This window comes from Lactuca serriola, chromosome 4 (assembly GCF_051521515.1).
Source record: "Lactuca serriola cultivar US96UC23 chromosome 4, Lser_US96UC23_V15, whole genome shotgun sequence".
Classification (NCBI taxonomy): Eukaryota; Viridiplantae; Streptophyta; class Magnoliopsida; order Asterales; family Asteraceae; genus Lactuca; species Lactuca serriola.
The window spans coordinates 35,034,988-35,047,148 of record NC_136411.1 but is presented as its reverse complement, the minus strand read 5'-3'; the positions used below and the strand labels follow the sequence as shown (position 1 = coordinate 35,047,148).

General features: G+C 33.7%; 1 protein-coding gene and 2 long non-coding RNA genes across 5 annotated transcripts; all 3 read left to right on the top strand.

Annotated features, from left to right (window-relative positions):
* Positions 1-920: 920 nt before the first annotated feature.
* On the top strand, positions 921-2,776 carry LOC145101302 (uncharacterized). 2 transcript variants are annotated; one of them, XR_013705590.1, is made up of 5 exons: positions 924-1,466; positions 1,556-1,734; positions 1,920-2,029; positions 2,208-2,334; positions 2,441-2,776. It is a non-coding gene; the product is annotated as an uncharacterized LOC145101302 (long non-coding RNA). The 2 variants fall into 2 exon arrangements; XR_013705589.1 differs by having other exon boundaries at positions 921-1,466; positions 1,920-2,334.
* A 2,935-nt stretch (positions 2,777-5,711) lies between these two features.
* On the top strand, positions 5,712-7,335 carry LOC145101304 (lignin-forming anionic peroxidase-like). Its single transcript, XM_079038501.1, has 4 exons — positions 5,712-6,025; positions 6,156-6,338; positions 6,424-6,589; positions 6,701-7,335. The coding sequence occupies exons 1-4, from the start codon at positions 5,801-5,803 to the stop codon at positions 7,096-7,098; spliced, it is 972 nt and encodes a 323-aa protein (XP_078894627.1). The 5' UTR covers positions 5,712-5,800; the 3' UTR covers positions 7,099-7,335.
* Positions 7,336-8,390: 1,055 nt separating this feature from the next.
* On the top strand, positions 8,391-11,925 carry LOC145101305 (uncharacterized). Of its 2 annotated transcripts, XR_013705592.1 has the most exons (5): positions 8,391-10,660; positions 10,774-10,862; positions 10,938-10,990; positions 11,077-11,684; positions 11,755-11,925. It is a non-coding gene; the product is annotated as an uncharacterized LOC145101305 (long non-coding RNA). The 2 variants fall into 2 exon arrangements; XR_013705591.1 differs by having other exon boundaries at positions 11,077-11,925.
* Positions 11,926-12,161: the final 236 nt, after the last annotated feature.

The window sequence follows — 12,161 nt, the reverse complement described above, 5'->3', positions numbered from 1 at the left end:
GCAGACGCTCCACCGAAATCGTTGCTGGCTGAAAACACGTTGTTGGCCGAAAACATTGTGGAAACCCTATCTGACACAGAGAGTAGCCACCGGGGTCTCGCAGATTACGACCAAAAACACGATTTTTCAACTTTTAATGCAAAAACTCGACCAAAAACTCAAAATTATGAAGAACAAGAAGAACAAACAACCAATATTTCGTCCAAAACAAATCAAAAACGCCAAAAACTCCAAGAAAAATCCAAAAACGTTCAATATCTTGCCAATTTGATTAATACGATCCAACCTCTAATACCACTTGTAATTCCCAAATTCGCTTTGATGTATCAATCTGATTCACTTGATGGTGCGGAATCTCAATCAAGTGGATGATGCAAGATAGAATACACAAGAAGAAGAAGAAGAAGAAGAAGAAGAAGAAGATGAATCTTCAATGCACACAATGTATTGATTGATAATCCGATACACAAGATTCACACCCACACACGTTCTCTCTTACTTCTTTCTCTAAAACACGTTCCCAACAATATATCATCCCCCTTGAACATTCCCTCCTTTTTTTTCACTATTACACGCCCTTTTTGACACTATATATATATATATATATATATATATATATATATATATATATATATATATATATATATATATATATATAGACACACACACCCCATACATAATCAATGTCTTAATTACAAATTGTAAAGCCTAAGGTACAAAAAATTAAGCATGTTATCTTAAAAAACAAGGAAAGATAATCTAGGCCGTCGGATCTATATTGAACGGTGAGGATTTTCCGAATGGTGATCCGTGTGAAATGTTATTAACCAATGAGAATGGAGAATTTAAAAATTGTCTTAAAAGACAACATGTAGAGCCTTGTGTACAAATTTATAATGATTGAGATGGGAAGATCTACCAAACATGCGGAGCCTTACACGGATCAACTCACACAGATTGCCACCGTGTCTTTCTTTTCTGCATCGCTCTATTCTTCGTCATGTATTTCATTTTCAAAATTTGGAAACCACCGCCACTTTTCTCTCTTTCTCCATTTTCTTCTCCCCTCTAACCTTAAATAGCCTCCCTCACCACCTCGATCATCATTGCACCACGTTTCCAGCAACACACCACCCTCTCCCTTTCACCCTATCTCAGGAAAATCACCACAGTCGCCATGGTTGAAGCTTTGTTGGGAACAAAAACTTTGATCTTGAAAAGGAATGAAACATATTTGTTTTTCAAGTTTAGATCTATTTTCCGATTATGGACATGGATCTTGATCCAGAGACCATCGTAATCGATTCTATCTTATTCTATCTTATTCTGATTTAGGGTTTCACCACCAAAATGCACCCCCTGCTTCAAACAGATCTAAGATGAAGATAGAGGTATAAATCGACTTTTTGAACGATTGGCAACATCAGCCAAAACTACTCTCCTGAAATAAACCCAAAATCTCCAAGGTAAGCATTGATTTCGATCCCTAAGTCTTACTACCTATATCGATTACAATCCCTAAAACTAACTCTTGATCTTGATGTTTTGTATATAGGAAACATCGTGATAGAAACGATTTCAAGACATAAACATCAATTGTGATATGGATTTCTAGCGTCAAACGTCACTATCAACCTCCGCCACCAGGTCCTTTTCTGCTTTCGAGGTTCATATGTGCCGCCTTAGACCATTTAATTGCACCGCTTGCTTTAGCTTGTTGTATATTATAGCAAGGTATGGTCTGATTTTTTGTTTCTCTCTACACGAATCTATCACTTACTTTGTCAATTGTTCACTACCCCTCACCTCCCTTGTATCTGAAATTGTGGTTTAAGATTTATCAACTTTTTTAAATAGTGGGTTTTCTTTGTGAAATCAATAGCTCTTGATGTAGTTGTTGTTTCATTTTTGTTCTATAGGAGTAATGAAAGTTGGAGGAGGAGTTGATGAATCCTTGGGATGAATCAAATTTGAAAAGACCTCCGTGATCGTTATATCAAAATCTCTTTCTAATTGGAACAACCTCTTGGTACTCTCTCTTCGTGTTAACTGTGAATGACTTAATCGTTGTTTATTATTGTCATACTATGAAGTTAACTGTGATAGCATAGAGAGATCATCTTTGAAGCAGATCTTCTCTACATACAGAGTAGATTCAATATCCAAAGTGTATTATTACCCTGCTAACCGTGATCATACTTTTGTAGTATATGACTATTAGGGAACTTTTTGTACCAACTGTGGGAGTTGAATCGAAAGAAACCTTTGGATTGCAAGTAGTCCGGGAAGAAGCTATTTTGTATTAGGTCTTTAGATCTCATTTTTTGTAGTCAGGTACTTTTTACTTAATACTAACATGTAAAGTTTTTTGGGTTTTCTTTACTGATTTGTTTATTCAACGATTCTTCATATTAATACATGAGTATTAATGTTATGTTAGGTTTATCAAGGAATGCTAAGCATAAACAACTTGCAAAGGAGTTTTATTTGTATGTGTCTATCTTTAATGCGTTTATGATCTTGTGGACTTTTATTTTGTTTATGATCTTGTGGACTTTTATTTTGTTTATGTCACGATGACAGCTAAAAGGGACTGAAATCATCTATGGTTATTTATTTATTTATTTATCAAATTTGTGTTGATATAAGTATTTGATGAGGAAAGGGTTTCTAATCTGTTTTGCGCAATGTTTTTAGATAAAAAGGGTGTGGTTAATATGATGTAAATATAACAATTGTAATAACGATTTACTAAAGTATTTGTTTAGCTGTCAAATTTTAAGGTTTCTTGATATACTTGTTTGTAACTTTTTTGTTTGGAATTTGTATAATAGCCATTTCATTTTGTAAACCGTATTATCTTTTTATGATATTATGTTTCAAATAAAGTGGTGTTTATTTTGTAGAGGTATCCAAGCAAAACTTTTAATTTATCTTTACATTTCAATTAATTTAATATATATATTCAAAGAGAAAAAAATCAAACGTTTTTCCATTAAGTAGAGTGGATAAAAGTAGAAATAGATAAAAAAAAAAAATAAAGATTTTTTTGTAACAAGTAACGACCATTTTGTTGTGTAGTTTTTTTTTTTTTTTTTTTTTTTTTTTTGCATTTAACAATCTAACAATATAATTGTAGTACTATTTATCCTCAATTAAAACTTATTCTTTTCGTAAGAATATCTACTATAATATATGCTATAATATATGTTTGAATTAACTTTTAAATGATAAAAAACTTGAATCTTTGGCAAATATATATATATATATATATATATATATATATATATATATATATAACAATAGATTTTTGTAAATTTCCAAAACACTTAGTTAAAAAAAGATTTGTAGAGTTCCAAGATCTAAAAAAGGATGAGACTAATCATATGTACTAAATCTAAGCTTCTATTATTTATATTAAATATTAAATATTATTTTTTAAGCATATTTTATTTTTTTCGAACATTACATTTTAGTTGTTTAGCATAAACAATGAACTAGGAAATGTTCTTATATATACAATGTGATCATTTTTTAAATTAAGAATTGTTAATTATTATGTGGATAAAGTATGTGTAAAAAAATTGCATATTAACTAGGGTTTGTATCATGTACATTGTAACACAGTTTTTGTTTTTTTTAGAAAACACAATCGAGCATGTATCAAAAGCAAATATTATAGAAAACCGATATTATAAATGAATATATAAAATACAATTATTGACATTTCCTATAACTATACTTTGCAAAAGAAATGAAAATGTAAAAAATAAAATAGCAAATAGAGTTGTAAGAAGAAATATATTTTGTAAAAACGGATAAATATTTTGCTAAAGTTATTATTTTCATGATATTTTGTATCGAAATAAAACAAAAATACTATCTGTTGAACTTAGTGATTCTTAAAGATCAAAGCAACATAATTAGTTCAAAATCCGACAATATTACAAATATCTGGTTCGATAAAATATGATTTATAATTTATCCATTTTGATTAACAAAATACCGAAAATTTAAAATACACATATTAAAGATTATACATGTTTGATTTACCAATCTCGAAATAATAATAATAATAAAAGACAAAACCGTCTGGTATCCAACAAATGGGTAGATTCGTATTATATATATTGCAATTCTCTTAACGATTTGTGGTCGATTGTTCATTTTGTTTCCTTGAAACTTCAATATTTAATTTTTATTTTTTAAAAGGAAAACTATTTACTTAGTTTTTTTTAGAAATATATACACTAAAGTCCTAATACTTTCAACAATTTAACAAGAAAATTCTAAAATTTAATTTTTTGACAGAAAAATCTTAATTTACGATTTGACAAAAAAAGTAATAATAACTGTAAAAAAATAAATTTTTTTGCCAAACATACACGATGCCTCCTACTTTGACGCCCACTTTGGCTTGCCTACCCCCACTAATTACAGTTTTAACTTCAATTCAAAATAATAACATATTTTCATTTTAACTGAAAACAACATACGTTATCGATATAGTTTGATTGTGATAATATTCACCAAAATATTGCATGCTTTTTTGGAAAGAAAACATTGAGTCGATGTATTTGCCAAAATGAATATAATCGCCGCGACTGAAATGAACAATTCGCTGAAATGCTGATATCAAATCACAATAGAGACTGCCCATAATAGATCAAAAGCAAATTGTTCATCGTTCGACAAAATATAATTGATCTCCTGAATGGAACTATTCGCCGTCCGTTGCATCGCATGGGTACCCTACTAGTATATATATATATATATATATATATATATATATATATATATATATATATATATATATATATATATATATACCCAATAGTTTGACCGAAATCACATGTGATTTCGGTCCAAACAACAAATAAACTCACGGGGATTTTGACCCTAGACCAAAAACTATAAATGTCTAGAAAAACAAAGTATAAACCATAAATTTAGACCAAGCATAGATTCATATATGGTGTCAAATATATGCACCACATGTGTAGTTTCAACGATTTACTCTCTCTCTCTCTCTCTCTATATATATATATATATATATATATATATATATATATATATATATATATATATATATATATATATATATATATATCATTCAGGATCGGTTAACGCTTACATTATATATACTTTATTTAGATGATATTGTACTTACAGACGCCATTTCTATTGCCACAAATCATAACTTCGTTGTGTAGTGAGTTCCCTCTGAGTGATGTTCACTTGTTTTTCTTCATAAAGGCAACACACATGCACACACTATTATACTCCTTAATTTCATTTGTCTCATAGGCCCGTGCGAAAAAAGAAAAAAATGGTCCTAAGTTCTAACATACATAAAAAGACTATGGGCCTCCTAAATGACACGAACCATGTATGGTCACACATCCCGGCATGCCTAGTGCCGGCCAAGGGAAAACCTCATATGTTTTGTTAAGAGAAGGATTTGAAAACCTCTGGTCCGAGGAAGGCAGTAACCCAAGGTAATTACATTAAATGTACAAATTGGTGAAAGCAAATTTTAATTCTAGGTCAAGAAAAGTGAACTAAGTTATAAGTATCATGGCTCCACACGTACACGAGGCTTAGTCTAAGTGACTAAGTCAACAAGCAAATAATAAATGAGATTAAATTACCCTTTCACCCAACTGAACCACTTGTTAGCCCAGTAGCCCTATATATAACTCAAGCAATGACACTTCCCAGACAAACCTGCAACTTTTCAGTTCATTAACAAAAACACACGCCGTTGATCGATCTTTACTTAATCAGAATCTTCAACCAAATGGATCCTCATCATTCTCTTCGAACCATTTACCCTTATATCATCATTTTAATTCTTTCATTGAACAGTATGGGGTGCAAAGCTCAGTTGTCTCCTACCTTCTACGATAGCACATGCCCCAACGCACTCACCGTCATCCGAACTTCAGTTAGGACTGCAGTGTCACGGCAACGTCGCATGGCAGCTCTTCTCATTCGCCTTCATTTTCATGATTGTTTTGTTCAGGTAGATTTAATACGTAATTTATAAGTTCCCTTTTCCTTTCCATGACATTTGACCATGGTGCCTGTGTTTTTTGACCTATAGCTAGCTATATAACACACTTGAACTTCATATATACTGGCTAAATTTGTAGGGTTGCGATGCATCTATTTTACTAAACGACACACCCACAACTGAGAGGACAACATTTTCCAATGTTGGGGTTGGAGGATACGAAGTTATAGATGCAGCAAAATCTGCTGTGGAGAATATATGTCCCGGCATCGTTTCATGTGCTGATATACTCGCTGTTGCAGCCCGTGATGCTTCTGTTTCGGTAATTGACTGCTTAAATATATATTTTCTTATAGTAAAAATAGAATCTGCATCTTTTTACTTATCAATAATTTAAAAACATGCAGGTGGGTGGTCCATCATGGTCAGTAGGTCTTGGTAGAAGAGATTCTACTGCTGCATATCCAAGTCAAGCCGATAGCGATCTTCCAAGAGCTGATCAGGATCTACAGTCACTCATTTCGGATTTTCAAGTGAAGGGTCTGAGTGAAAGAGACATGGTTGCTTTATCTGGTTAGAATTTATAATCTATACACTTTACATATGTCGCTGCATCCATGGTATCACCGACAATTATCTTTCTCAAATTTTGAAACTGATCATGAACAATATTTTTCGTATCAGGGGCTCATACTATTGGGCAATCACGGTGTGTTGCTTTTCGAGGCAGGATACATGGCAATGGGTCGTCGGACATAGATGCTAACTTTGCTACCACACGTAGGCGCAACTGCCCTTTGACTAGAGGAGAAGGAGATGATAACATGGCACCTCTTGATTTGGTGACACCAAATTCATTTGATAACAACTACTTCAGAAATCTAGTACAGAGGAGAGGTCTTCTTCGATCGGATCAGGTGCTCTTTAATGGAGGCTCAAGTGATAGCATCGTATTAGAGTACAGCAACAGTCCTTCAAGGTTTGCATCTGATTTTGCAGCAGCCATGGTTAGGATGGGAGAAATTGATCCCCGTACAGGTGCAAACGGAGTGATAAGGACTATCTGCAGCGCTGCCAATTAAGAAAAAAAAAATCGAACGTATATATGGAAAAGTAGCGACATCTATATTAAATTTTCAGGACCATGTTTCTTGGGTCACCATTACATTTGTATAATTGTATTCAGTAAATAAGTTTTGAGGGTTTAAGTCTTATTTGACGCAAAATGGATAGCTTAAGATCATGATAATGAATATTGTCTTTTTACAATTGTAAATTTTTATTGAAAATCAAATGATTTTTTTATTTGCCTTCGTGTATGTAATAATATGTCCCTAGCTTATTAATATTAGCACACACTTATTTTCAAAAGTTGATTGAATGACATATCAGGGTACAGTAAATACAACAATACTTTGGGCTATATGGACAAATTACAAATGAATAGAAAATGGCACAACGTAAAATTACACTCAATATACACTAACATTCATGTCGCCATTTAATGTGAATTGTATTTCTCTTTTTTTTTTTTTTTTTTTTTTTTTGAACCGGCAAATTTTATTAAAAAAACTCTCACTAGCAAGTCACTAGTGAGAGCCAAAACTATTACAGTCAATTACATAAATGAAAATGGAGATTTTTTCCACTCCTCCCACACGAAATTTCCTTTTCCATATCTATGTTTAATCCATATATACACCATGGTATTTACACCTTAAAAAACGAGTTCAGGTGTAGTAAATTTTGAATTAAAAGTTCTGTCATTTCTGGTTCTCCACATACACTATAATACTCCGAAAATGATTGTGTTCACTGTTTTCCTCTTCTTTGGGATATGTCCATACTCCGCTGCAAAGTTTAGAATCGCCTTGACACTAGATAGTTGAGGAGGCATGATATCACACCAATTCCATATCCGGTTCCAGATTTTTTCTGCAAACGGGCAAGTGACCAACATATGGTCTGTGGATTCAATATCTGAGATACACGCACTGCAGTGTAAATCTTGCACCTGAACTCCTCGCTGAACAAGAGCATTCGATGATGGAATGCGGTTCATTTTTTCTCTCCAGACAAAACAACTCACCTTGGACGGAATCCAGTTACTCCACATGAAGGCTCCATCCGGGATCCAATGACCTGCCCTTTCAATTCGTCCTCTTAAGGCTGCAACAATAAACTTTCCATCCAAAATAAAATCAGAATCCCATCCAGTACCTCCCAGATTTCGTCGTATCACATCCTTATCTGCAATGTTTAGTTTCCGAAGAGAATTATTGCATTTATCAATATTTTTTCCAAAATCCACCTAGATATATATCTAGAGGACATTTTGCTTGGCGGAAACGATCCAAGATTGTGTAAACCATTTATGATCTTCACCCATAACAAGTCTCGTTTAGTGAAGAATTTCCATTTCCATTTTGTTAGCAAAGCTAAGTTCATTGCCTTTATGGAGCCAAGACCAAGACCTCCCACTTCCTTGGGTGCTAGAATTTTGTCCCAAGCAACCCAATTAATTTTTGATTCATTTTCTGGACCTCCCCATATGAATTTTCTCCTTATTCTCTCTAAAGCCTCAATGATCCCCGATGGGGTAGCAAAAACTGATAAGTAGAATGTGGGGAGATTCCCCAGAACCGCCTTTGCAAGAGTCACTCTGCCACCAAAACTCAAAGTCTTTGATTTCCACCTAGAAAGCTTGTTTCTGAATGGCACATTACTGGGTTCACATCCTAACGGTAGTGCCCAATTCTCAACCTCTTGTGTATTAACACATATGCCAAAAACTTTTGATTTATTAAAATTTACACTTAGTCCGAAAAATACTTGAAAACACTTAAGTATCCTTGCCAGGTTTTTTATATTTTGTCTAGACCATTCTCCAATGAAAGAGCATCATCAGCGTAGAATAGATGTGATACTTTAATATCAGAATTTGGAATAGTTATACCTTGAAAAACACCTTTTTCGACTGCCTCTTTTAATGCGATATTTAGTCCTTCCATGGCCAATATAAAAAGAAATGGCGATAAAGGGTCTCCCTGCCTAACTCCTTTTTCTAGTTGGAATTCCGTTGTTGGGCAACCATTCACCAATACCGATGCCCTAGCTGACTCCAAGCATCCTTTCATCCAAGTCCTCCATTTTATTCCGAAATTCATCTGCTGCATCATGGAATTCAAGAAGTTCCAATTTACCGAATCGAAGGCTTTATTAAAATCAACTTTGAACAGTAAAATCTTCTTGTTTCTCTTCTTCCCCCATGTACATATCTCATTTACTATAAGAGGTCCTTCTAATATATTCCGTCCTTTGACAACTGCAGTTTGTACTTCATCAATACATTCCCCCATCACCATTCGGATTCTTGATGCTAAAATCTTTGCAATTATTTTGTATAATGAACCGATAAGGCTAATGGGACGGTAATCCGAAAGGGATAACGGATCCTTGATCTTAGCCGCTAATGTTATAAATGGTGAGTTGCATCCCCGGGAAAGCCTGCCCCACTTTTCGAAATGATTAATATACGCCATAATGTCCCCCTTCAGAACTTCCCAATATTTTTTCAGGAATTTGAATGTAAAACCGTCCGGTCCAGGAGCCTTATCGTTCCCGCAATCCCACACAGCCGTTTTCACTTCATCTGTGGATATGTCACCTTCCAAAAATCACTGCTGGCAGGAGAGAGTTTTCTGAATTTTTCACTTCTGAATTCCTATGTATTTCTCTTTTGATTAAAAAAATATATAGTAATAAAATCTAGAAAGCAATATGTCCGATGTATATTTCATTAATCACTTTGGCCTAATGGTTTGGTAATATGTCAGTGAGGCCAAGGGTTGATATTTCATTACAATTAATGAATTTTTTAGAACGATAAATTAGATGGTTAACATGTTAGTGACTCTAAAGTTAGAAGCTTCATTGACCAGGTTGAGCTTCTACTCCATGAGGCAATAAACTCTACCAACCAGGTTACACTAGTACAAACCCTTTTTAATATCTTTCATTTAATGCGGTGATAGCATAAAACCGTATCAATAAATTGTTTTCACATTAGAAAACTATAAAATCGTACCATCAAATATATTTGTTGATGTAGTTTCTATAAAAATGCTTAGAAACCATTTATTAGTGCGGTTTATTTTAAAAACACATTATTAAAGATCCAGTTCCCTCCTAATATTTTGTTCATGATGGTGTTTCCCCCTTCTAATTTTTTCATTTCCCGCACCATGTCTTTCCGCCCAATATTTTGTTCTTCATCTCTCACCCAAAGGGCAGACGACAAAGACACAACAGATACGACGACCTCCTGCTTCTGGCGACTTCCTCCTCCTGCTTCGATACAAAATCTAAAAACCCTAGCGTCGATTTTTCTGATTTTCTATTCTTAAATAGTTAAATGTTTTGATTTTTCATTTCTTCGCTGATTCCTCCTTGTTTTGTCGTATACACACCTCAAAGACCCTTCTGCTATAGGTTTTCTTCTCTTTCCAGCCTATTACATCAGCGATCTCATTGATTTCTACACACCGGCGCGGTAAGGTAGTCTCTACTCTGGCGCAACAACCCCTTCGAACGACATAATTTCATCAAGTCTAAAATTCATGTGGTTAAGTGGTTCAAAGAATGGTAATTAATAAAAGTCCTCTCCTCCTGTCCTTTAATTATATGTAATGTATGATTGTGTGGATGTGATTGATTCGCAAAATCTAATTGATCAGTTTTGGTGCAAATTGAAACAGGTAAAAATGAGATAGGGTGTTAGGGTTTATCCATTACACTCTATCTGTTTGTTTAAATGCCTAAGTCATCTCCGAACAACAACAAGCAGGTAACCTTGTTAGTTGTGGCGTTCTACATCTCTTGATGCCTTTTTCCACTAAAACAAATCCCCTTTTTTATATAGTGTACCACAAGATGTTGTGTCAATAGGTGGGCAAATGCTTGTTTGGGTCCCAGGTTAGTAGTTATATCTTTATGTTAATCTTTCATTCTAACATCATTAAATCGATTTAATATCAGAATTCTCATCTTTGTATAAACAGAAGTTCAATTAAAAGACATGAATGAAGAAAAGTCAAAAGAGATGGAGGCAGTCACAACAGATGGATGTTTCAATCCTCAAGGCTTGCATTTGAGTTACTTTCTTAGGGTTTATTCGTTTATCACCTATAAATTTAAAATCTAGTTTGCAAACACTAGTGAAATCAAGGTTTTGGAAATCTAGCAAATGGTTCCTTTTTTATGATTTAATGGTGTGTTGTGTAGTTACTATATCCAATTGAAAATAGATACAAGGATGAGAAAGTTAGAAAAAAAAAAAAGCAATAATAGCTCTGCAAACTTGTATTCAACAAAATCATTTGGCTACAGATTTACTACTTTTGATGAGGATGAAGAGGACAATTTGTATATTTTGAACAGACAAAGGATTGGGAGAATAATTTGTGTCCAAGCTCGCTACCTTTGGTTTGTATCCAATCTCTCTGCCTTCAGTCTTATGAAAACGAGAATAATTTTGACATAGGGATGTAAACCGTTCCGAAACCTGCCCGAACCGAACCAGAACCAAAAATGAAAACTGATGGATTAGGAGATTCGAAACTGTACCAAATACCACTAATCGGTTCCGGTTTGGTTCCGTTTCACAAATGTATGTTATACCTTGATAATATAAATTAATTCCATGAATTTCCGTGCATCATTTTGTGTTCCTTTTACAGGCTTAAGGTTCCGCAACTAAAATAAAGCTAAGTTAAACTAACCCCATTGGAGCAAGACTACAAGAGTTGCAAGGAGCTAGAGCTCAAATGATTATATCTTTCTTTGTTTTCTAGAATTAAATGCAACTTATTTGTTAAATACATTGAATCTCGACCACTGTTGTATTATGACATTATATGTTTTAAGATTCATGGGTTGATTTTTGTTTTGTGTCTATACTCTAATTTAAAGGGGTTTATATTGTTAACGGTGGGAAAAAAAAGCTTTTAGATCTTGCAATAGTTTATCTTGGTAATGTTGCGGTACTTTTTAGATGGGTTTTTTTTTATTTAAAGATGCGATTCTTTTTATATTTAAAGGAGCGGTTTAAAGCTTTAATGAGGCGATTGTAATATGTTTTTATGGA

What these genes read in the sequence shown, in the direction of transcription:
- LOC145101304 (XM_079038501.1), top strand. Translation starts at nt 5,801, where the DNA reads ATGGATCCTCATCATTCTCTTCGAACCATTTACCCTTATATCATCATT. An exon ending in CCCGTGATGCTTCTGTTTCG is followed by an intron (nt 6,339 to 6,423) that starts GTAATTGACTGC and finishes AAAAACATGCAG; the next exon opens with GTGGGTGGTCCATCATGGTC. An exon ending in AGACATGGTTGCTTTATCTG is followed by an intron (nt 6,590 to 6,700) that starts GTTAGAATTTAT and finishes TTTTCGTATCAG; the next exon opens with GGGCTCATACTATTGGGCAA.